The sequence below is a fragment of the Tyto alba genome, unplaced genomic scaffold (assembly GCF_018691265.1).
Source record: "Tyto alba isolate M040663 unplaced genomic scaffold, T.alba_DEE_v4.0 Super-Scaffold_46, whole genome shotgun sequence".
NCBI classification, from domain to species: Eukaryota; Metazoa; Chordata; class Aves; order Strigiformes; family Tytonidae; genus Tyto; species Tyto alba.
Genome location: NW_024881322.1, coordinates 15,301,834 through 15,328,982, shown reverse-complemented (window position 1 = coordinate 15,328,982; position 27,149 = coordinate 15,301,834). Strand labels below are relative to the sequence as shown.

The window sequence follows — 27,149 nt, the reverse complement described above, 5'->3', positions numbered from 1 at the left end:
TACTGCTTCATACCTGTTTTTTCTGTGACACCTTTAACCTTCCTGCTAAATAGTCTTCACACTGTTGAAGGTGCTTCTGTGTTGCTCCAGTTTTTACCATCTGCGGACTCCTGAAGGTTAAAGTCATGCAGCGCATTCTAATTTGCTCGAAGATATATCAGGATGGACTTCAACAGTCTTACCTCTACTTTCTCCCCTCACACACTCTTTCATAAAGTCAAGCGCATGTGACTTGAGAGACACTGGGGTCATGAAAATGGAGACATGAAATTATTTTAGTGGGCTGTTTTTGTCAACAGCCTGTCCAGAAAAAGGAAAGCTTTGCAAATACTACAGCTTCATTAAAGCTTTTGGTGAGATGACTGTGCCTCTTTTATTTGGAAACATTTGAGGCTACAACATCCTTGTATTATTTGTACTTTGAAAGTGGCCTTTATATTGGCTTCCTAAAGCAAGCCAGAAGATGTATTTTCTAGAGAGAGCCTCATATGAAAGGGCTGATAGTTTGTCAGTTTGGGGCACATTTCTGTACATATTCCATAAATGAACACATATATGGCATATATTGATCATGACCAGGAACATGCAGAGGCACCAGGATCTCTCAGACCTCTCTGACTTTAGTTGCATGCTTTTTTAACCATTTTTTCCCTGCTAGTCAATAGGAATAAATAACTAATTTCTGCTCTCTGCAAGGCCTATCATCCATCTTTGCTATTAATAAAACTGCAGCAACAACGGCAGCAACAGATATAAACAACGCATAAGCTTCTGCGTAAAAGTGCCACACAGATGACTGGTTACACCTGGAGATGATTTTCTTAGTTGTCAGGTAGTAAAACAATCTTCAGAAAGGACAATAGATTAACAGGGGTCCCAAGTATCTGGCTATCTTCAGTGCAATTCTGAATAGTGACAAAGCTTTTCTCATCATTTTAAGGATATGCTAGTTGTTTGAGACCGTGCTTACAGGATGGTGCTGCATCGCACCTCAGTTAAATGGTTCCTTGCACACTTGTATTGCTGTGTAAGCCAAAAAAAAGCGTGCCAGAAATTGTGGTGAAGCAAAGCATGTATATTTTCCTAGAAGCCCCATTACAGGCTGGGTCTTTCACTGCGGTGCCCTCCAAGCCTTAACATGGAGCACACCTACCCAGTGGCACGTCGCCTCTCTTCCCTCCTCCTTCCTCTCCCCATGGTTACAGGGGGTGGTTACTGTTTATCACTGGCTGGCATAAAAACACAAATTGCAAGACTTCTGCAGAAATGCAAAACTGGCCGTAGTGCAACATTGCCTCTGCAGCTGTTAAAGCTTTTTGTTTGCTGGGTATTAATAGGGGATGAGTTCTGTTCTGCCCGCATTCGTGCTGTAATTTGGAAGCAATTCCCTCTCTGGCTCACACCAATTACGTATCTGTCTGGCAACATTATGTTGCAAGTTCGTGATATGCAAAGTGGAAAAGCATTGGCTTCTCTAGGAAAGGTATTACTCCTTTTCAAGGTGAAAAAGTAGATCACTAAAAAGAACACAAACTTTGAACGTCTGTGATATCTGAAAATGCTGTACGGGTATATGTTAAGAAACTCTTTGTTTTGACAAGTGATAAGGGCTCTCTAGGTAGTCTTAAACCAGGCTACCAGCAAATTCAAAAGCACCGTGTATTTTCCCCAAATACCCCCAAAACATAGAAGCATGTTCCAAAAAGAGAAAACTATTTTGCACGGTCATTGATCTACCACACAAAAAGCATTTTCTTAACCTAGTGAGATTTTAAATATACCTGAAAAAGTAACCCTTAATGACTCAGACTGGATAGTCCACTGAGAATACTGAGAAAGTATAGCTTAAACAGAGAAGCACCTAAATTGCAGAATTTCAGTTTTATAAAACTATAAGAAGTGCAGTTAACACAAAAAATGGTTTCAGTTTCTTGCCATGCTTTCCTCTGTGTTCTCTACTCGTGATGCACTTCTATGAATCTCCCACAATATTGGTAGTTTCTTCTGCCCATAGCAGCAGCACATGCACAATTTCTGCCCAGTGTGGTCCTCCAGGTTGATGGGTTTTGCCAGTAATTATCATTACAACTGTGTCTGATAGAAGATTCCTGTTATATTTCTGATGTCTGTGATTAGATGTCAGTATCCTAAGTACCTAAATAGTGGGTTTATGTATAATGACTACAGGCTACAGAGTTGGTGTGTCATATTTAATTTGCTTGTTAATTTTCGAAAATGCAGGAAAGAAAGGATAACTAATTGGGGAACATTAAGGCTTTTGAATAAAATACTCCCAAACACATTATATATGCCTCCAGATTCAAAACACAGAGAAAGAGTAATAGCTCCCTATTTATTTGACCTCATTCCTAACACTTCTTTTTTCATAGTAATGGGAATTTCACTGTTGCAAATCAGCCAACCTTTAATAACTTTGATTTTTCAAGTTCCCTCATATAGCTCCTTAATAAAAAAAAAAGTTCAAACATGTCTTTTTAAGCTCTTTATGTCAAATGGCTGGCTGGTCACAGCATAAGGGTAATTTCCTTAAATGTGGTACAAAAACACCCCCTGGGGAGTCCTAAAGTCTAACTGTTGACAAAAGAAAAACTTTGACTTCTGAGTTTGGACAGGATGATCCCCATGGTTCCCTGATAAAAAGCTTATTTACCGCACACAACAGAACCCTCCAAAATGTTAAATCTTTATAGATTTCAAGAACAGGAACCTGTCTGCCTGGGGTGCCTCAAGTTCTTGGGAACTTCAAATTCTCTATGTAAGGCTGATTCTTTATTTGGCCATACTGTCATTTCCACTTTATTGCGGCTCCTGCCAGCTATGACGGGCCAAACACTGCAGTGTATACCATAACGTTTTCTGAAGCACTGTGCGGTTGGTAAGTTGCCAATATTGACTCATGTGGTGAACAGATACCAAGGTACAGAGAGTTACAGGAAAAGCAAAAGCAGAAATTAAGGGCTGCCTTCACAAGTGACCTACTCTGTTCTATAGAGAATTAATGCTATAATCAACAAGACTCCAATCAATAGCAAGTTAAGGGAAGTATAACATAATGCATAAAAAACCAATACAGATATTTTGAAAAAAAATTACCACATCTTACACTAAATAAAGAGACTAACTATCTCAGGAAGCACCTGAGCTACAGATTAACAGAAGCTAAGAATACCCTTGCTAGAAGACTCACTAACACTTGCTTACCTTTATACCCTCCACAAGTCTACGCTATTGGCCACTGTTGGAGACAGGACACTGATCAGGTTAACTTTGGGCCAACATGGCAATTCTTATGGCATGTTACCACTGAACGTACCCTTGCCCTCTCCACCAGGTTCTCTCAGTTCTGTCGTGAATTGCAAGAAAAAGAAAATAGATTCCTTAAGGAAATTTTGATGACCAGTATCTTTCTGGTTGCTGCAAAGGCCACCATACTGTGTGCTATGCATTGTAAAAGGAAGATATGATCCCTGTCCAAAAAATAAAAGTCTGAAGGAAGGTGGTTTAAACCTTCCTCTTTGGACAGAAAATACATGAGGTTTTCATACACTGCAGTTTTCAACATAACATTCAATCAACTGCAAAGCTCTGTACTTTCATGTATGAGTCTCAGCAATGATCACAAACCCTCAAATATGCCTTTAGATATCTAAAATTCACATACATCAACATTTTTCACTGCTTAAACTTCCCACTTCAGTAGTCAAGTGGCTCTAAGAGTATCCACACCTGCTATTATTTACTACTGCCTACTTCATTTTCTCCTATTTTAATTCTGGACAGGGCAATGATTTGTCCTTGGTGAGTGCACTGGTACATAATCTCAGGGTTGAGATTCACAACCTCATGATGGCAGCATAACAAATTACCAAGAGGCAGCAACTCATCATGCGTGGGCTGCCCAACTACGGTGTAGTACGACTTCATTTTAAGGATCAGTGAAGGATGGTTATGCTAAGTTGCATTTTCTTACAGTAGGGCAAGTGAAGAATGTACATGCAATCAATTAACAACAGCTGCTATGTCTTGGTTAATGGGGGCAACTTATTAAGCTGACATAATTCATTGTGCAGTTGAGCCCTTAATGAAATGTGGCCCACCTGAAGAGCTTTCTCCGAAGCATTTCTCACATAGCCTCTTTCTTTTGTGCTGTGGATTAGGCAGGAAAGTTACTGGCAACCCAGCCCACCTTCCACCCTTCCCCAATAAACCGAGGTACTAAGGCCTCTTCAAGCCCCAGTTCTGGGACTTTATATCTCCTTCCCACACTTCTTTAACAGCTAAAAGAAAGCATGATCAGTCTCACAGATTAGTAACCACAGCTCAAAGAAGCAGCTGCAAATTAGAGTCTGCTTTAAAGGTTAGATCCTGTAATGTATTTCTGCCCCAAAATCAGGATAACTAAAACCAATGTTCTTATATATTTCCCATAAATGCATTTTTCAAAACACAGGATATAAGCATTCTGTATGTCTTGTAGACATTTCAGCAGCTCCCTTAATTCTTTAGAACAACATTCTCAATTTAACTTAACACCAGGAATTACAGATCATCAGCAATGCTTCCTACTGCAAAGAGATAACCTGTTTCTAGGACTGAGTATCTGTAAAATGCATGTAGCATCCTTGGTGATACCAGCTACTTAAGATCAAAGTCATAGATTAATCTAATCGAGTATAACTCGTATCCTTTCCAAATCCTTTAGAATTTAGGTTGTATCAAAGATTCCCTTGACTGCTTTTAAATTCAGTCTTAAACAGATATATCTGGCTATCATGCAATTTATATATGCTTTTACAAAACTTCTGAATTTTGCCCAGCAGGCTAAGGTAGATTGTTGGAAACATTCAGTACAATTGAAAAACTGAAATTGTCACATGCTAGGCTTCTTCACACTTAACTCCTCCTTAAGGATACAGGTAGCTCTTTCACCACAGATGCTTTATTCTAGATTTCAGTCCAGTCTTTTGAATATCCTGTTTCTGTCCTCCAAAGATGATCCTGAATTTCGTTCACACTAGCACATGGTAATTCTTTGAAAGGAGGAAGGACTTGCATGGTCAGGCTCACTTTGGTCAGGGATGTGGGACAGCCAAGCCTGGAAATCTTAACTTGCTGTACAAGGTGCATAGTACTCTGCAGAAGCAAGTTCAGTGTTTCTGTATTTTGATTGCTAAGGGGGTGGAAAAGAGTTGCACTGCATTGCATCAGATGCCTTGGGTAATATATGAATGCAATGAGGAATGATTAATTTGAAATCAGCATACCTTGCTGCGACTATATATTCTTCTACCTTTATCAGTCCAGATGATGATCAGAACTTGACCCTTTTTACCTCTGAATCTAGTGGAAGCCGGATGCCATGAAGTTTTCCAATTAAATGTCAGTGTGAATCTTCCTGGAGTGAGATTATAACCCCCGAGTTTCTCTTTTCCTTAATACCATATTAAAGTTAATGCAGCTCATTACTAATGATACAGTCCAAGTAACAGCAAATGGATTAAAACACTTATTCATGACTGTATAAAAAACATAGATGTAAATAAGTCAAAGCCCACAAAATTTATTTGCTTGCAGAAACTGTGGATTTCTACTCTCTAAAATGTTTCAGTTCCTCTCAATACATTGAAAGATTTTGGTAACTTTTTTGGCCTTTCTTAAAGGACACATTTGGCATAAGAACAACTTAAGCAGTTCGATTATCTTTCTGCAGTGATTGAATTATACCATAGCAGGACTGGAAAAATACTTACGCTCCACAAAGTAAGAGCTGGCATCAATCTTCCAGATAATCTGACCACGGTGAGAGCCATTGACGCCACGGTTCTTGTAGTCCAAAAAGTTTTCGGACAAGACCTCATCTATAAACAAAGAAAACGGTCTCATCAAACACCTGTTATGACAACATACGTAGCAGAGAGTCAGGCTAAAAATACGCCTTTGGCTTGACAGAACGTCCTAGAGCTGCTAGACAGCTTGGCACCACATGTTGAGAAATTGGTTCTTTCACTCATTTATATTTTTGAAAAGTGCAGCCCTTCTTAAAAATCACAGCTTTTCCTGAAATGTAATTTTAAAAAATACATCCCTATAAAATTCTCAAAAATCAAAACATCTAGTTTAGCATAGATGAACCCTTACTTAATCGAAGGTAATTACCTAGCTGTAAGAGAGAATGGCAGCAAAAAATAATCCCCCCCTTTGCACCGGCCCTTCCCTTAACAAAAGCAACCACAGAAAACAGTTAAATGTTGGCATCTGTGCTACACTCGTATCAAAACTGATGTGGTTATTTCTTGCAGAGTACAGCTAAGGATATTTATTTTTGAAGAATCCCTCTAACTGCATGCCTGCATAGCTCTTGGCCTCCAACACCAAATGACTGACAACAAAACACTGTCCCCTCACAGTGTTTCGAGACACCTAGCAGCTGTCAGACTACCACACTGATCTTCAGAGAAGTCAAGGAGTAATCTATAAAAATGAATAACCTCCAAAAAGTTGCTGAAAACCAAGGCTGAGGAAGCAATGGCCTTGCTTGCACAGGGCTGAATATAAATAAAACGTGGACAGGTCACAGGCCTGAGCAGCGGCCTTCTGGTTGTCCACATAAATACATTTTTATTCTGCTTCCAAGTTGCATTTTAGACTGCTTCAACGAGTTCTTTTCCCACCCAATCTGCAAGCCCTACATGGTGTAGATGTAAGAAAACACATCTGGCCTCCAGGCCTGGTTCTTCACCCTCTTTTATCCAACAGTTTAAAAACCAACCAGCGAGGCCGTGCTGCAGCCTCAGGGCCACGCTCATCAACTTACCAGCTTACACGCAGCTTCCAAGTAAACAAAAATGAACATATTGCCACCATACCGGGCCAGCACTTATGGTTTTGATCACCACTAAATTTGATTAAAATACATCGATTGTAAACACTGTGAAGCACTCGCTTCGTTATCACACAGGTCAGTGGGAAAACAAAGATGATGCCAGGCAACGAGGGACACCGTGCTTGAGGACAGACTGATGGTGTGACTAACTGCTGAGCACAAGAGGCAGATCAACAGACAAAGCCAAGAAACTCAAAGACTAACAGATTATTAATATATACATATATATATGAATGTTAAACAAAGTAGACTTCTAAATTGAAGGAAACTACACTTTCCTACTACACTGAAAGAACAAATCAGCAAGCAGATGTCAACATTGCCCCGTTGGTTTTACACAGTTGTGCTTTCAAAGGAGGAAAGTAAATGGGCTACCGACACTGAACTCTTTGGTGCCACTCTCTTGAGGGATTTACAACAGAAATTCTCTTAACAGGGTCAATAATTATTGCAATGAATAATTATAGATGGCAATGCTATCTACAATACATTTTCCCCTTGCTGACTTGATAATTGTCAGTAATTATTTCACTAGCTGTGTTTCATGCTCTGTATTGAAGTGGAAATCTTTCAGCACACTCACATAGTACATCTCTGCGGTAACCCTTCAAGGGTAAAATCCTCTGGTATGATTTTTGGTCCTCCTCTGTACTTTCTAGCTGGTTGTGTCTTCTTTTAAATGCCTAATTACATATTTTAAAAAGGCAGATACATATTCACCATTGCTCTCGGAGCTTTGGCTTGCTAATGACTACCCTCAGTAAAGGACCATCCTGGATACAGATTACCCAGAATTGCACCCGTCATTCTGTGGGAGTAGGAACATTTATATACACACGAGGAGATTTAAACCTATGAACTGTCTGCCCCTTTTGCTTTGGCAGGAGAAACACTTCATACTCAAAGGTGAGCATATACTGAAACATTGCACTGAGGTGGAGCCTGGGAACCCTGCCCAGCCCCTTGTCCTGATGAAGCACTGAGGGCATCCCTCAGCTCAGGAATGCTGCTCTCTGGCTTCATCACTCCTGACGGTTATTTGTCATATTTAGTCTCTGTAAGCTGCTGGAGATGCTCCAACGCCTCGCTATGTTATTAAGATATATGGGTAATTACTGTTGCTCAAAATACACTGTTTATAAAATACCATGCTTGCTTAAGGAGGCTTAACTGAGCTAGACTGGATGGCCTTGCTTAAGAAATTGCAGACATTTTAGGACAGAGTTTAGTGGTACAAGAGATCCCAGAATCAGATTTAAAATGCTGCGTTCATACGTGGTGTCTGTGGGGGCCTGCTGGCACTTCCACTGCCTCGGCTGTTGTCTGCTTCCCGCAGCTGGCGCAAAGGCAGCGGGAACTCTGCGTCACGCAATCTCTCTGCTTTGACAGAGGTGTCGGCATAGGCCCGTACCCAAACCAAATCACATCCCTACTGGGAGCTGAGCCAGCGGGGATGACTGCAGAAAGCCTTTCCCTCCTTCTCGTTGGAAATGTGCAGGAAGCCTGGAAAACCAGGATGAGACAAAGGACCACTCTCCATCTGCACGTCCAAGGCAGAAGAACCCCAAAGGGAAGGGGTAAGCAAGATGGTCTGTGGTTACAGCTGAGAGGAGGCCACGGGAAAGCTGAAAAAAGCTGGTCCCCCTCAAGTAGCATCTGCACATGGAGGCGAGAGGAAGGGGTGTGCAGGAAGGACGGCGTCCAGAGCAAAAGGTCAGGTGGCGAAGCCCATCGGGGAAGGGACACAGGTGGAGCTAGTCCTGAAGACACAGCTCAGGGACAGCGGCCACTGATGAAATACAGGCTCAGGCAGTAGAAAGGGTATTTTATTATGCATTTATGGAGCTCTGCAATATGCAGGTCACCCCAAGTAGGAGCAGCGGAGCCTTTAAGTATGAAAACCATTTTTGTAAACAAAACATATTTATAAATGGCATGATTTAGAAATCCAGTATATAGATCCTTCTCACAGCCAGATGTAAACCCTTTCTCTTTTGTAAAGCTTGATACTTCCCTCTTTCCAAAGAAATAAAACTTATTTGTAGTCCAGTAGAAATTTACATTAGTTAGCATTTTTAAGCCAGACAAACTTTAGCTCTAGAGAAACACATGCAGGTCCAAAAGGGAAATCTTTCAGTTTTTGAAGGTATGTATTTTTGGAAGGTGAAAGATAGAGAAATATCCCCTGGCAAGTTAAAAATAGCAGTAGCTGAAACTGGTCAGGAGGTTGGAATGTATGAATACAACCGATCAACCTGGTTTAAATCGGCAGGTGATACTATTCCAGGCATGCTATCCCCTGAACATGGACATTATGTATGTAGCACATTGACAAAGAAAATTGTGCATGGGAAATACACAGCTGTTTAGTGAACTACATATATGTGCATATGTGTGTACATATCTTTATCAGCATTCATGCCATATGTAAGTGAACAGATGATATGGTATGGTATATTAAAGAGTATGTGCAAAGGAAAACAAATTTTATTTCATATTTCTACTGAGAATCTCCATAACAAAGGAACTGACCTTAAAAACACGTTGCATCTTAATTCCCAAAGGTAAATGGTGAAATGCTTCATCTCACCTCCACACAGAATGAAGAGTTAATGTTGCTCCCTCTCATATACTTCAGCCAGCACCTAATGGCTTTTGACATTTTTCCAATGAAGCATTGTAATGCATCTCCCTCCCTCTGTTTTTGAAATGAGATTAGCCTTTAAACTAGCTCTCTTCTTAGCTGGCAATCCAGCGCGTAGCCTGGGTTTGGCCCCACTTGGCTGCCTCGTGCTGGTGAGAGGGACGGTGGCTGCAGGGCTGCAAAGCTGCGCTGGGACAGGAGCAGCAGCCGTCCGACCTCCCGCATCTCACCTGGTCCCCAGAGGGAACGGAGAAGGTTGATGCACGACCAGGCACCAGGCAGCCAGAGGGACCGAGGCACGCTAGAGGCAAACGTTAGCATGTGCTTTGGGAACCAGCAGCAACCCTGATGGACTGCTCGTCCTCACCAAAACAGAGAGCACAGCCTTTTACTGCTAAAAATATTCTGCGCTGTCACTTCCATGCTGAGCCATCCCAACATACTTCACAAACGCTATCTATAGAGAGAGATAAAGAACCATGGCCAAAGAAAGCTATCTTTCAGATGAAAGACAGCAACCAACTGACAAAAAGCGTGCCGTTCTTCAGAGGAATTAGGGAAAATGTTGATAAAGGCCGCCCCTCAGAAAGATCTGTAAAGAATTTAATGGGGACTTCAAGTGCTGTCAGCAGCGCACACGGAGGAGACAGGACCTGGGTATTTGAAGGCTTGCCTGAAATTCCTACAGAGAAGCAAACAGATAGTCAATAGATCTTCCTCAGAAGGACTGATGGAGTTCAAAGTAAAAACAGCTGAGTGACCCTTTTGATTAGTTTGGTTTTACTTAAAAGACAGAAATGCAAAACCTACCCCCCTTTCTCAAACAGTATTTTGCTGATATATATGATCAGCCTATCCTTCTGCATCCTCCAAGAATAACAGCGACAAAATTTAGAATAATGTGGACTACATTCAAAGAAGAAAATAATTAACATGAGACAGGAATACAATGTCAGACAGGTGCCTGAACTTGGTACACTATTCCAGTCTCTCGTCCATCACTAATTTGATTTAGTACTACATATTACAACACTTGCTTTCTATAAACTTAATGTAATTATGGCATAAAAATAGAAGCTACACTTCACGTCTTGATTCCTTATGAATATAAAATGCTGTAGTCCTGAAATTACAGAAGGACTTACAGTCTTTGGCTGAACAAATTTGCTTTAGTTTGAAATTTAAAAGTGCTTTTGGCCTATATGCCTGCACTATAATGATATAGAAAGACAGTTAGCAAAATGCTTTTAAAACTCATCTTCTGTACAAAGAGGCCAGGTTCTGGTTGATCTGTTTTGCAATTTGCATGGAAAGCTGCAGAAAAGGGACATTCTAAAGCATAGAATATCAATAAAATAAAATGAGTTTGCAAGATAACACGGGTGTAAGCCATAAATAAGCTTCCTATTTCTGATGTTTCTTCTCTTACCACCCAATTTATCACTTGAAGATGATAACAGCCTCTACAACCGTAAGTGCAGCTCATCGTGAGTTGTATCAGGCCATGCCAATGTTTCCTTTTGTAACCTTTGAGCATTGCAAAACCCAGCCCTTGGAAACTGTGCTTCCAAAGAGCTGTGCAATACAAGTGGTCATCACTCTGCAGGTGAGAGCTATTAATGAGAAATGTATGCAAAGATGCAGATACCCATTTCTTATTTACAAAGATACCACAGTCAAAAAAAAAAAAATCACAAATAATGGCTATCATTATAGGAGTCAATAGGAACATTCCCACAGACTTTAGCAGCTACAGATCAACATGGATTGAAACTTCACTGTTAATTCATTTGCCAATTTCTGCTGCAGACAATGAATATACTGCAATTTACAGTTAGCATCCCTCCTTCTATAGCTTCCTAGGGAGAAAGGTTCTGGAAAAAAAAGGCCTAATCCTTCATTGGTGCTGAAAGCTCAGTCCTTCATCTAAGAGCTATGCATGTGCTTTTTTTCAAGTACAGGAATGGTTCCATCCTAATCCCACAAAAATTAACCCCCACACCCAGTTAAAGAAAACTAAACTGGAAGGGAGACAATGTGAGCAATGAGTGGAGAATAGCAGTGAGAGGAAGACATGGCTAGAGAGCGACCAAAGGAAAATAGGGAGATGAAAGAGCATAAACTGTAATAAAACAGCGGTAGACTTGGCAAAGTCTCAACAGTTCTTGGTCACTGCGGGCAGAAGATGCTATCCTAAGTAAAACTGTTCCAGGCACACAGAAAGGCAGGCATGGTGGGTTCAAAACCTGAACCACCTCATCTGAAGCAGAAGAATTACACCTGAAACCCGAAGGACATCTGTTGTCCACTCCCAAAATCAAGGATTTACAACTTTCAGCAAAACACTTTTAACTTTGAACATCTTGCTTACTTTCAGAGCCGTACATGAATTTATCATTTACCACTTCAGCAGCCTCCAAATTACTGCTGGGAAATATCACTCTGATCTTTCACGACACAGATGCCAATAAAAAAAGCAAGCAAGACTGTAAGTGACAGAGACCCTATTAAATCCTGGGGCTGATATGCCTATGGGTTTTCAGAAGGCTCTGGATGACCTGTGGATCCAGTCCTTCCTCACCATCCTGCTGACCTTGCACTTAAGCTAAGCACTCTGAGACTCTGAGCTCTGTCACTTGAGGGACTTCCCTCTCCTTCCCTGTAACAGTGGATCCTCTGGCTGAAAACAGAGCTGATGGCCATGGGCCCTTATTCTTCAATGGCATTCTTGAGGTGGTTGGGATCTGTGCCCCAGCACAACCTGCTACTCATCTATTTCTCTCCAATAACCACAAATCTTCTGCTGAAATGGAAGACAGAATGATGAAAGCAAAGACCTGAGCTACAGCTCAGCAACAGCAGCTTACGGGGGCTAAAAAACCCACAGCAGATGTTAGGTTGCAGTGGGATGGGCATCTCTCTAGGAATACCAGTGTCATTTGGTTCAGCATAGTTAGAAGTGTGATCGTATCCACACAGCTCTCATTGCTGCTTCAACTACGCCTGTCCCAGCTCCGGACTTCTGTGTTAAAGCTCCTGCACTTCCAGATTTATTCTCACCCCTGCAGCAGATGGACCACATCTGGGTTTTAGTATAGCAACAGCTATACTTCAGCTATGTCTTGCACGAACTTCTCCACAATTAATGACATCCAGCTTGCACACAGAACTGAAGACAGGAGGGAGGAGTCCAAACAAGATGATCAGGACTGCCTCAGGGCATACTGAAAAAGGGAAGATAGGCAATGTGTGATGAGGTACAACATCGAAGAGTTTTGTTTGCTTGTTTTTAACAACAGTTCCAAAGTTCTCACCATCACTGGAAGCCTCCCCATTGATTACAGTGCAATTTGGAAAATAAGGATTAGGAGAAAACAGTGCACCCATTGAATTTGCTGGAAGATACTAAAATAAGAGAAGCTGCAGGCCCAAGGCTGTATAAAGACATGATATAAAGGGACACAGGAAGATCTTAAATGTGAACAAGGATGACACTTGTCCAGGTTAACAATGTTCATTAAATAGGGGGGAAATAATTTGCAGTATTTGAAAAATGGGCTTATAGCAATGTTGGAAGACATAACAGCAGACAGTAAATTAGACAGGCACTTGTGATCTGATACAGCAGAAAAAGAACACCCCTAAAGATAACTCTGATGTGTGCATTGAAGCACTACAGTGCAAAGAATCTCTTCAGAATCTGGAGTGATTTTATCTGAAAAATGGTAATCAATTATAAGCTTATTACGAAGTGGAAGATCTTCAATGAAGAAAAAATTACTTCAGGGCTGGAGAGATCAATGGATAAGAAGGATTACAAAAGTTAAATGCATACACAGTCATTACTGTGTATCACTATAAGGCAGAAATCCTTCCCTGTGCGGGGGGTGAGGCGCTGGCCCAGGGTGCCCAGAGCAGCTGTGGCTGCCCCCTCCCTGGAAGGGTTCAAGGCCAGGTTGGACGGGGCTGGGAGCACCCTGGGCTGGGGGAAGGGGCCCTGCCCGGGTCAGGGGGGGGCACTGGGGGGGCTTTAAGGTCCCTTCCAACCCAAACCATTCTGTGATTATGGTAGTTATCAAGGGCAGCATGGGAATATTCAAATGATATGAACAGCGTGTTTAAGTGTTATAAACACTAAGGAGTGGAAATGATTTAGTTTGGTTTAGAAAACTAAGAGAGGAAAAACATATGCTGAACCTTCAAAATCCACATGGCTAGCTTGACAACCTCTACAGAACAAATCTTTCCGCTTTAAGCCTTATCCTGCCAAGAATTCTGTTTGTGCTGTTCACTCTGTGTGCCGTGATTGATTCTACCCAGTCAATGGTCTGAACTTGCTGCACGGATTATGCTTCTTTTGCAGGACTGAGGCCAAACCCCGTTTTTTGGTGCACCAATATCCCCCACTGATTGTTTTCTTCAGAAATGTTTTAGTAGGTGATCATTACTGACTTCATTATCAGTATGGGCTCTATGGTGATACGGGCCCTCATTGCCCAGCAGAGAGGCAGTTTTATTCACAGGCGTAACGACCCTGCAAATCACTGAGGCGGCACCAGGCTGCTGTACTCCCTGTCTGCATAATTTCCCTCTCCTGATATTCAGGATGAAAGCTGAAGTGGAAAACTTTTCCACTCGTTCGCCTAGAAAGAGATTCATAATACCATAGCTGTTATTTTATGGAGAAATACTAAATGAAAATGGGAATATTTTGACACACAGTAAACACCTCAACCACATATTAAGGATATTTAAGGAAAAGAACTGGCAACCTACAGGCTTCTTTACCATGACTTCCCTAGAAGACCATAAAACACACCACCACTGCACAAACCCCTCTACAGAAGCTTTTTGGTGCATTGCTACTAACAACATTACCACCACACAAATGACAGAAGTGAACCTTGGAAGCCCTGAAAGGCAGAACGGGCCAGAAGCGATACGTGTCGGGAATATTCAGAGACTCCTGCATTCAGGTGTTGACTGTATCTACTTGTAAGGGGGATGAAACAGAAGCAAAAGCTGACTGTGTTCGTGTCACACTTGGTGGAGCTGGAAACAGCATATCCTGGTTTTGTCCAGCTGCAGTGGTCCACCAGATACAGAACGGGGAAAGGCAAAAAGCGTCTCTGCCTGATAAAGAGAAGTCACACTGGATCCAAGAGCAGCCAGGTGAAGTCAAACCAGGTTAGAACAAAGAGCTGATATAGCTGCACTAAGATATCTGCCAAGGCCTACGACACCTAATACTCTCTCTGTTCAGCATTTGTGCAGGCTTTCTATTGTGTTTTTTTAATGAGAGGTTTGCTCCTCTGAGGCTTTTTGTTCCTGAAATAAATATTTCTGTGCGTAGTGAAAGCTGCCTGGCCTCTAGGCACCTCTGTTGATGTTTTATGGAGAGCAGAACTGCAGGTGTCGAACAAAACTTCATTTGCTGAGGTGCTCACAGCCAGCCACGGCTACCGTCCCCCGCCTGGCAAGAGTCCCAACTACAGGGTGTCCTACTGAGGAGGAGCCCTCAGACCAGAGCAAGGTTCTCTTCCAAAGGCCAGAAAAGGATCAGGAAGATGGGTAACCCCAGGTCACAACAAATCCAAACATCAACAAAATTCCCTCTAAGCAGGCACGTTGTAAAGAGTTTTGTTTTACAGATGGCTGTATCTGAAGCAGAGAGGTGGAGCAACCATCCAAACACACAGAGAGCGCCTGAATCAGGGATTAATGCTGTAAGGCAAGGACCCACACCTCCTACCCTTAGATGCACATTACTGTTTCCAACATTTTCCATCTCTGCTGGCAAGATGTGAAACTTTCTGCCTGCATGCACTGGATGCTTGGGAAAATAGCTGTACAAACAAGTTCTGATCCAAGTCTGACAGCAGGAAAAACGATCTTTCTACTTGCCTCAGTGGGCAGAACAGCAACCCAAGGCCCTCTAAGACTAAAATCAACTGGGAGAGTGTTCAAGCAAATATTTAAATGTCTATTAACCAATAGCTTTAAAAATTACATTTGTCAAATTATGGTGAATTGCCTTTTTGGGAAAGAAAAAACATCAAAGAATGAAACAGAGGAAGAAAACATGTTGTTTTAAAGCTAAACTTCAGTCACTAATTAGGTCAAGAATTCCTATTTATATAAATTTGAGAGGAACTAGTCTGTCAAAAGCCAAATATGGTCAGGAAATTGGACCCTACAAGTTTTGTATATGAAGAAACTTTTAATAAATAGCCTTTAAACATGTTTTGCTTTCCCATAAGGAAATACTGAAAGAAAAATACCTACTGCACATGGGTAAGAAGAGTATAACGTTAGCCCTGATACATTCCCAACATTAGCGTGCACAGACACTGGAGCAAATGATTCTTTCAGAAGTCTGGTTTAAATATTTCTCATTAACTACTCTACATCAGATATGGAGATGATGACAGAAGTGAAATCTAGTAGCAGCTAAAATGCCACTGCAGTAATTATGAGATAGCTCTTTATCTACAGGCAGCTGCCAGCAGTCCATATTAATTTATCTAAGAGGCTTCATACTGTAGCAAATAGAAATAGTAAATGAGATAACAAAGAAGAAGAAAACTTTGAGATAAATAACTGCAAATATTCTATCTGTCTCACAGTAGCCACTAAATGAGAGTTCTTTTTAAAAAAATACAGAAACACATTATCTTCATTATTCATAACTTTGTTTTGGTTTCACTTATTTCCCCACCACCACCACTGTGCACTTTCTTTACATATTGCTTTTCTGCAAAGAAAACTCAAATTCCAGAGATTTTAAAACAGCAACAGAGCTGTATTATGTCTGAATTTATCAGAGAATTCTTTTTGAGTGTTTACATGCATTTTTGATTGTGGGCATGTTTCTGAAAGGCTGCTGATGTTCATAATACCATAGTTCTCTTGAGGGAAGGCAAATGCACAGCTCAGGTGAGTTGTTACAGAATTTACAGGTTCCTCTGCATAGCTCAGGGCTGATATATTGTATATACAAGGGGAAGTGAGAACATCTCTAGGGTTCAGGCTTAGCACAAATGAAATGTAATTCCTACTCCTGAAGGCACCCAGAAAGGCTTGTTCTTCCATTTCCCGTATTTTTGGTCATCTTACCATAGCTAATCTTAGAACGCACTGAAGTAAGAACATCTATATTTCAACAGTGTCAACATTTACTATTCTCCCTTAAAGTAGGGAGTTTTTCTATGGCCCTTCATCAAAATCACATAGGTGTGCATGGATGCTTTCATGCAGCTACAGGGTGGATGTATTCAACTGTTTTTTGCCACGAGACACACGACCACCATTTTTTACACTGTTTTAGAAGAGATTGACTGGCTGCTTAGTCCACTTCCTGAGACCATGAGCAAAAGTTCACTCTAATAACCAATTCTAAATCCAGCTTTTACCTGCTAATGCAAAGACTGCTTCCCAGTTGGTCACCCTGAGGAATGTGCACATGGATTGAAGAGGAGAAAAACAGGTACTTCGTGATAAAAGCAGCTGTATCTCCTTCACATGAAGAGCAAGCAGCCAGAATTCCCATACAGAAAGGACTCCTTTAAGTCTTTTTTCAGTCTACTTTAACCTTTGAATAGCATCCTGAAATGTCCTACAGTATCAAAACACATAAGCTACATGATTTTTCCTCTTTTTCTTTTGGAAGCCTTTTATATCATCTATATTTCTCCAGACTTAGAACTTCTTTGTTCTGAAGCCTGCAGTTTATTGGGTATCATCAAAGTTTTATGCATTTCAAACCCAACACTCATATAAAATTATTTTGCAGTATTTCCCAGAATACTACAATGGCAACGACTGAACTCCTCTAAGGTGAGACCTGCCTTCTGTTCTGCTTCTGCGTAGTCCCGTCCTGGGATACCCAGGAGCTCCAACAAGACAAATAACAAATACCAACTGTAACACTCCCAAACTGAGTTTTAAAGAAAATCCACATCACATTGCCTGATACCCCAAGGATGCAAATAATTTTTCATTGTTCACATGACTCACCACAATATTAAACATTTCTACATTCAAACCTTTCAGCTGAAATTTTACCAACCCAAACAATCACAAAACTGATGGGACTGTACCTACAAGCTGGCTTTGAGACAAACACTAGGATGACCAGCAGCAGTGCAATAGTTAATAATGTTGCTGTGCAGGTGGTAATAATAGGCTTCAACACTAATCCTCTATTGAGCAGACTGGGAAAAGCTCATAGTTTCTGTGGTTCTCTTGTTCCAGTCTGGCTGCTAATTCAAAACATAGTCATATATCAGTTTACATTGTGAAGGTCATACCCACAAGGCCAGTAACGTTTCCTCTCTAAACAGGAGCTCAGGCTCGTAAAATCTGTGCAAATGCACACACAGATCTAAGCCATGAGGGATGTCTGGATCTCCTAACCCTATGAATTGGTCACAAACACGGAATACAGGATGCTTCAACGTTTTTTTTCAGGCCAGAAGCGTGCTTTTGTAATGACCCTTCCAATTGTCCCCACCTTGTCACCACCAGACTGCGTGGTGATCTTTGGGCACACAAACTCCATTCTGTCCCGGTGAAGCCAAACTGAGAGATGCACTCCAGTGCCTCCAGGGCATTCAGTCTGTCAGACTGAGACTGTTCTAAAGCCAAGCCCCCAGAATGCATTCAGCAGATGTTTGCTTCTACAGACCCATTCCTACAGGTCCCCCCTACTTTGTTAATGTGGATATAGCCACAGTGCCAGTTACCTTCTTAGATTCCGAGTGTTTTCCATGTCAAACTAACACCAAAATGCAAGTGATCTTCACAGTCTCCCATGTTCTTTCTTTAAGGCAACCAAAACACCAAAGCTCACTTTACATGAGGTTTACGGAGGGGAGAAGCGGGAAGAGGGGAAAGGAAGAGAAAAAAAGGAATGAGGGTGCTGCTGCCTGCTATTTAGATTGGGAACCTCAGAGGCTGGAGACAAAACACCTTCAACGACACGAAGGGTTAACTGTTGGTTTCCTGGGGACATGACACATTATGCACCTTTCATTTGGCAGCAGTGTTCCTTGGAATGAGCCATTGACTACTGCCATTAACACCAGGCATTCAGCCAGCCTAGGCAAAGATACACTTCACAATTTGCACTTCTGATTTACTGGGTTGTCTGAAGCAACATGCTCTTTGATACGGTACATTAAGCAGGAGTAGCTGTGTGGATTTTTCTTTTGCTCAGTTAAACCTCTATGGATTCAGGTGTCCCGGACTGGGTTGGAATAGAGCTAATGTTCCTTTTTGGTAACTAGAATAGTGCTGTGTTTTGGATTCAGCATGGGGTTTGGTATGAGAAGAATGCTGACAAAACACTGATGTTTTCGGCTGCTGCTGAGACTTCAAGGACTCTCCGACTCCCCTGCCCTGCCCGTGCGCGAGGGCACAGGGAGCAGGGAGGGAGCACGGACAGAGCACCAGACCCAAACTGGCCCGTGAAATATTCCATGGCATGGAACGTCCATCTCATCCTCACTGTATAGAGGAGGGGTGGTCGGGAAGGGGGGCTCTCTCACTCCTGGGATTGTGATTGCTGGATCTTGGTATTTCAGGATCGCTGGCTGGGAACGGCTGCGTGCTGAGCAATTGCATTGTGCATTGCCCGTTTATACTTTCTATTACTGTCACTGTTTTCATTTTTGTACTGTTATTAAACTGTTTCTATCTCAACCTGCGAGTCTCCCTTCACCCCTCCAATTCCCTCCCCCATTCCCAGCTTGGGGGGAAGGTGGGTGAGTGGCTGCGGGGTGGTCGGCTGCCGACCAGGCTCAAACCACGACATCAGGTTACCTATCAAAAAAAAATTTAGAACATGTCTTCACAGCCTTCGATACAATGTCTGAGCTATGAAACCTGGCTGAAGAAGTTCATTCAATGTGAAACAGCTCTATGCACTTTCTGTTGACTCCTGACCACCAGAAGGTACACTTTCCCTCTTTTTACTGAAGCAATGCAGTCCTTCATGAGTTGCCTGTGCTACTGCAGAATAAGCTTAGAGCATTTCTTAGTGCCTAGTACTGGAGGTGTGTTCTCCTCTGTTCCATTAAAACACTCAAAATGTCAAACTTAACTATAAACACAAGCAATTCTGTTAAGGCCAACAAACCAGACTGCTTGCAGAGCGTTTGTTTTAAATCTAGTCTCTGTTTTTTTCCTAAAAGATTTTAAATTTCAGAAGCCTACTTTTATTTCCAAAGCAGGGTATTCTGTGAGGAACAAGTACTGCAGCCTGGCATACTGTCACACCCACTCCTTTCCCTCCATGTCTGAAATAGCCACGCTCATGTTCCCCTTCTCCCAGTCTCTCCAATACCCCGAACTCATTTTCCAGTGCCTGACACTGGGTCACCCCACCAGGGTTCCTCTACGTGCTCAGACCTCCCATCCAGTGCCTTCTCACATCCCTTATGTCGCCAACATCTGTGTTCCCAACATCCTCAGCATGCAATGCCAGGCCTCCGGTTTATTCACTGAAGCACTGAAGTAACACCATAGCTCCCTACGATACCCCCTATGACTGCTCCAGAAGCCCACCTCACAGCATCATACGCTTTACTTGGTTGTGGTTTGCTATCCAGGCAAGAGGAAACAGTGCTATTGTAACTAAATATTACAATACTGCTATTAACATACTGGCTTACTTCTAGGCACACTTGTCCAAACAGACAAGGGCCATGTTCTACCAACATTTCCCTTTGTGGAGGCACCAATTTTAGTCTGTCTTCTTTACCAAGTCACTGGTTTTCCAGAAACATTTAAGAACTTCACATTTTTAAGACCTCTAATCCAAAGAGGAATGTGTCTGAAACCAATCCTCTATGTTCAAAACTTACCAGAGGGCAAAGAGTTAACACAAACTTCAGTCTAGGCAGCAGGAGTATTTCCATAGGAACCAAACCAGGTTAAAAAAATGCTAATTTTATAGTGAAGTGAAACAATCAGTTAAAAGTGGATTTAAACTATTTCTTATTACTCTTATGTGGCACTGGATTTACTAGATGGAGGTGCCAAAAGTAGGCTAATGTACATGGGTGACTACAGCTTCCAATACACCCCAGAAAAAAAGAAAAACCTTCTGGGCTAACTCCAGAGTGCCTCAGTCTACAATCAAAATATCAAAATATCCTTTGGCTATATAAAAACAGGCATTCTCTTTCACGAGGTTTTTAAATGATTCATATTCTTGACTTGTAAAACCTCTCATCTGCCACAGATTATTCAAGGACTCACAAGAAGAAACCCTGAAAATATTACACTGTCTTTATACAGGTGGTATTTTCCCCAAATCTAAATGGCTTTAAAATGAAAATTTCTTGAAATTTCAAGAAACCATCAACAGAAAGGCTTTGCATATCTCTGCTGAAATAATAAAAAAAAAAAGTGAGCACCAGGACTGCAACCAGCAATTGAAGAGCAGAAAAAATCTTGTAATATATAAACCCATTTAAGTACTACACTCAGTGGAGCTGCGTCAGCTCATTATTACCATTAGCCCATACTACCCTAATGCTTACAAGTGAAAAAAGCAGCAAGAAACCCAAAGGGGCAGGGAGACTTACCTATGAGATACATGCCGATCCAGTCCCCTGCATCCACTTCCTCCTTTATATCCCAGTATATCACTAGGTCCTGCGAATGCCCGATGGAGTAGTAGGAGCTGCTGACCATCAGGGTAGACCGGCTGTCTGAAGTGACAAGGTCCGTGTCACTGGTAGACCTAGGAATGGTGACCGTCTCGTGGGAATTGTTCCTGATGTCCATGTTATGGAACTGGTCAGGGTTATAGCTGTATCTGAGAGGCTCTTTGCACCGGCGCCGATTTTGTGAGTTCCTAGATGGAGATGCCATGGCTGCCAGGCCCAGGAACCTGTTTTGGTACAGATTCTGTGAAGAAGAAGAAAAAGAAAGGATGGTATTTACAGTATTATTCATTTTTTCATGATACCAAAGCTCAGGAAAAGTAGTACATCAGAATGAGAAAGTAGCAGATCTTTTTCCACTTGACGTTGCAAAAAAAGACATATGAAAAGGCATAGCAAGAAATACAGTGGTAATTCAACTCCTATTCCATAATTCTTACGAAAACAAGTGCAAGAGTAAGCTTTGCACCGCTAAGCTCAGCCACAACTGGCAGTCTGTGAGGAAACTAATAGTAGCTGGCTTCCTCGGTCATGCGTGCATCCAGACACAAACACTGTGGCTATCCAACTGCTAGAGTGCCATGCTCTTTTAACATCAGGAGATAGGCTTCTCACTTTTGACACGCGGAGTTAAGTCTCATCCCCAGTAATTCTTGTTACATGCACAGAGGAATCTTTCTTAAAGCACAGTTGCCCCAGAGCCTGTATCCCGTCTGGAGAGACTAGATGGAATGAGTAACAACTCTTCCTCCCTGCTGGAGATCTGAAGAGCGAGAGCCATGAAAATGGCGTTATCCCTGTTACCAAAATAGAGATGTCTTCACTGAAGTGTAAATACAAACTAAGTGTCACAGTGTCTCTCAGTACAACTGATAGCTTCCGATGCTACTGCTCTGCTCTGGTTTTTGCAGTAGGCTGTGAGGTACTATGCACACCCACTCTGGAAGGAATTCAGGAATGCACTGGGCAGCTAATGGGACACGAGAAGGTTACTGCAGAGTAGTCAGCATCCTAGCAGTTGAAAAAATATTTAAATTCCAACCTACCCTCCTTCCTCAAGCCAAGCTGAGTGACTTGTACAAAATGCGTCCTGGTGTGAGTTAAGAGCTCTTGTGAGGTGGCAGACGGAGAATGCCTAAGTTATGACTGGGTTAAATTTGATGTGAAGGCATGCGCTGGTAATGATCAAAATACTGGTTATTCCTTACTTCTATGCTCTTTGTTTTTCCCACTGTCTTTCCCTCTTCTCTCCCTGCAGCTCTGCTATTTCAATCACTCAGCTTTTCATTATTCATTAGCCTTCCATTATCTGTCTGTTGCCAACCATGCTGTCAAGTCTGTTAGATACAAAACCAGACAGCTTTCCAGTATGCTATGAAATGCTTTTCACATGATCAAAAGTCAAATCATCCTTTTGAACTCAAATTAAGCGGAAGAAAAATCATAGCTCCTTTGTCCAGCCAAGCAGTTATTTAACCCTGGCTTTATTAAGGCTGTGGTAGCAGAGAACAGTAAGTCCTGAAAAAATAGAGTATTTTGTTTATTAATAGCAATTTTTGTGGAATAATTACGAGACCTATTATCGTGTTTTAGGATTCTGTTGCACAGAAAATGTACAGAGAATAAATTCAGCTGGCATGTCTGTACCCCTAGAATATGCTGTCACTTTGCAGACACTGCCCTACAATGCTTACAATCTGTTGACCCAAATCCTCACTTACTGTGTTAAACAGGGCTTATAATCAAAAATAGCTCCAGTGGGAATGCCACACCTTATAGGAAGCGCTGGCAAGATTGAAGCTAATAATGCAAAAGGTTACACTAGAGATACAGGAATAGAAGGAGGAAGGAAGCATGTGGGGGAACGAGGTACATAGGGTTGCATTTGCTATGCATCTAATCCTGTCTTTGCTGCTTCTTTTCCAAGGTACATTTATTCACTGTTTGAAAAGAGAGTTCACTTCATAGGATAAAGATTGGTATTCCTTGTAAACAGAAAATGCATCTTTTTTAAATCAAAAACCAGGGTCTCCCATGCTGTGAACATTTTATAATCTGGGAAGCACTTGTGGACATACACAGTTACCATGTTCTAGTCAGTAATTTAGAATTGATGGGAGTTTCTGTCACCTAGTGAAGAAGGCGTCTGCTGTCACAACAGTACCTGAGACAACTACTATTGTTTTTAGAACGGTGAGACAGCAACACGAAGAACTTCAAACCCACTCTTCTGGATTAGTCTGTATCATTAACATGGGTCCCCTCGCTCATAGTGCACTACCCAAAAGCTACTTCAGTTCAAAGGCAGACATTTTATTTTGGGTGACAAATTACTCCAGGGAATAGTGGTTCTGCAGATACATCTACTAACATTAAAAACAGAAAGTATTAATTAACCGCATACTATTAAATTAGACTTAAACATTTGATTTTTTCAGCTGCAGCATGACTTTAAGCAGTTTAAATGAAAATGGTAAATTCATCACCGTGTTCTAATTCTGTAAATTCTCATTTTCCTGCATGTTGATGCCAGTGAAACAAATGGCATAATCTGAAAGCAACCCAGAAGGCCGCCTTCTCCAGAAATCCGAGTCTCTCATATTTCCAGCAGCAATTCTACACACATACATTACTCTGCAAAAAAGAAAATTCCCAAACTGAAAAAATCCCAAAGAAATGGGACAGTAGTCACGCATAATTATCTGGATTAAATAGTGACATCAAAATACAAGCATGGCTGTATGAGTAAGTAGAAAGGAGGTTAGGAAAAATATTTACTTCACATTTTATTACCAGCTTGGCATGTTTTCCAAGCAACTATCTAAAGCATGGACACAGCCCCCAAACCCTGGTGATTAAGGATCCCAGCCATAGTGAGACACCTTAAAAAAATTGCAAAGACATCCTCTTGATGTCTTGTGGAAGCAATCTGATCCATCATAGATGCCTAGTATACAAAAAAAAAAAAAAAAATCTGTTTTAGAGGCTTGAGAGTCATGTTTATTCTCTCTACCCCTTTGCAGAGGTGTGTATACATACACACAAAGCTATACTCTCATGTCTAACATACAGTATAAATTATAAAGCAAGAACGATGTGTGGCCAAATGTTGACCCAACAGCACAACAGATCGTGCTTGGCTGTCAAGAGAAACAAATCCCTCTTCGTTCCTGGCTCAAAACAGTCACTCCACAGCTGCTCCTACAGTCAGCCTTTCCATGGATGCTCCATCCCTGGACCCCCTGTACCCAACGACCCCCAGACACTGGTTAGCGGTGAGGAGAGCCTTTGCTGATGCATGTAAGGGGAAAGGTGGTTTTCTCCTCACACTTTTTAACCCTTTTGTCTCGGATTATCAGATTTTGTCCTAAAAGGGCTCACCTTGCCACCCTGAAGCACATCATGCATGTGGCACGTTCAACATGTGAACTCAAGCTTGCTCTAAGTTGAGGGTGCCAATACTGCACTGGTGACCGATGCACCGCTTGCCTATTTCCTATGTCTGAGCTTATCTAGGAGGGGAGGAACGAGGTGACAGGGATGTACAATATTTCAGTTACGTCTGCAATGTCCAGTCACTTTAGTTTTCAATGCCTGAAGTAGCAGATTAAAAGGTCTTTCCCTTCACATTCCTCACTTGGGCATACACAGTATGTAATACAACATACATAAATAATTTTCAGTTTATAGTAGACAACTTTTAAATAAACATTTTGTCAAGTAATACAAATATGATGGAAAACAGGTTTTCTACTGCTACCAGATACTCTAGCATAAATAAGCATTTCCTACAATTAATTTAGTAATTTTTTTTTTTTTAATAACAGAAGCAGTCTCTTTGTGTACAGACAGCTATGACAACAAGTATTTAGCTATAAAATATTAGCCTGCTGAGTAAAAGTAGCTAAAGGGATATTTTTCCCCCATTTCTGGCACTCCCTCTGATTTTCACAAAGATCTGGAAAGTTCTCTCTCTAAAGATCTACCAGCCTGCCCTGGTTTGAGTTGGAATAGAGTTAATGCTTCTTTTTGGTAACTAGAATAGTGCTGTGTTTTGGATTCAGCATGGGGTTTGGTATGAGAAGAACGCTGACAAAACACTGATGTTTTCGGGCTGCTGCTGAGACTTCAAGGACTCTCCGACTCCCCCTGTCCTGCCCGTGCGCGAGGGCACAGGGAGCAGGGAGGGAGCACGGACAGAGCACCGGACCCAAACTGGCCAGTGAAATATTCCATAGCATGGAACGTCCATCTCATCCTCACTGTATAGAGGAGGGGTGGTCGGGAAGGGGGGCTCTCTCACTCCTGGGATTGTGATTGCTGGATCTTGGTATTTCGGGATCGCTGGCCGGGAACGGCTGCGTGCTGAGCAATTGCATTGTGCATTGCCCGTTTATACTTTCTATTACTGTCACTGTTTTCATTTTCTTACCGTTATTAAACTGTTTCTATCTCAACCTGCGAGTCTCCCTTCACCCCTCCAATTCCCTCCCCCATTCCCAGGTTGGGGGGAGGGTGGGTGAGTGGCTGCGGGGTGGTCGGCTTCTGACCAGGCTCAAACCACGACACAGCCACATAGAAGTCCTATTCAAAATGAGATTTTTGGAGGATAATCTGTGGGCAAAACTTGTGTCTGATTTATGTCCGTTAGTCCATTTAATGAAAAAAAGGCAGAAAAATGATTTTAGGGTATTTTTTTTCTCCCCATATAACTGCAATCCCTAACATGGGAAAGTAGGAAAGAGAGGCCAAAAAGAAAAGACGGGCAAGATCTGATTGTAAAGAAAACTGATCTCAACAATGTACACATAGAAAACGTGTAATCAGTAAATATCAAGAAAAAAATATTTCCTGGATTTTCTTCCCACGTTCTCTCTCTTTCACACTCACACCTCTCTCCTTGCCCAATGGCTGTTTGGCACTGGGACAGCAGAGAGCCGTCGTCACCCCGGCCTTTTCCTTCACCACCTGAGAAAACCATGCCACCTCCCTCCCAGAGACAAGAAGAATCCTGTGGCTGGAAGGCTTCACACCATTACTGCTAGCAGAATTTCACCAGAGGATTCAGAGCATCAATGCATCAGCTTCCCCTTAAATAGCTGTAAGGCTTAATGTTAGTGATTATTTTATTTTATTTTATTTGAGATTATTTTAAGTCATGCCAGAAAAGTACGTGATGCTTTAGCAATACAGATAGATCTCAGATAAGCATCTGCAAGGATCCCGCTCAATTCTCTGTTCAGACAACTAAAAGCTGTCTTTTAGATCCTTGGACTGACACCCATGACCTCCTACTGCTGCTTTGGCAGAGAAGATGTATTTGTGCAGGTCAGGATGGTGGTACAACAGCCTTTGACTGTCCATACCAAAGATTCTATATGATTGAAACACAACCCATCACTGAAGCATTGGCAGATGAAAAAATGAAAAGGAACAAGGTGACAGTATTAGCCTACATGACAGTGGGCTCAAAGTAAGACTGTGTAGGCATTCAGATGTCTGCAAGCATCATCACAACCAGAATTTCAGGGGCAAGTATCAAGAAAGACAGTGAGATAGCTTTGTATGATGGAAAGCTTGGGACACAGGACATTTATCAGTCTGAAAATTTAATAGGCCAGTAGTCAAGCCTGATATCATAGGGAAATTAGTCTCCTGGTTGCTCCACCAGAGATGAAGGTTCTCCTGATAAGCTTTTAGTCTTCATTTGCAAGGCTTATGTGTTTTGTAAAAGACAAGAAGGGGCCAAGACAGATTTAAAAAACAAAACAAAACAAAACAAAACAAAAAACAACAATAGGGTAGCCTGGAGAAAGTGGTAATTTATGACAGCAAAAGTCTTCTGACCAGCTTTCAGATCATGTGTATCAACAAGAATATTGTACTAACAGGAGTATAAGGTAGTAATGGCCTGTATGAAAGGTTTAAT

The 27,149-nt window shown here is 41.8% G+C and overlaps 1 protein-coding gene across 5 annotated transcripts in view; it reads right to left on the bottom strand.

Moving 5' to 3' along the window:
* Positions 1-27,149, bottom strand: part of HECW1 (HECT, C2 and WW domain containing E3 ubiquitin protein ligase 1) — a 267,781-nt gene that overhangs the window by 158,143 nt on the left and 82,489 nt on the right. For all 5 annotated transcript variants that reach the window (XR_006166814.1, XM_042806277.1, XM_042806276.1 and 2 more), the window contains 2 exons: positions 21,140-21,464; positions 5,772-5,879 (listed from right to left, as the gene is read on the bottom strand). Coding sequence is in view for 4 of the 5 variants with exons in the window: in XM_042806277.1 (XP_042662211.1) it covers positions 5,772-5,879; positions 21,140-21,464 (433 nt within the window). In the remaining variant the exon portion in view is untranslated. The remainder of the gene's footprint in view (positions 1-5,771; positions 5,880-21,139; positions 21,465-27,149) is intronic.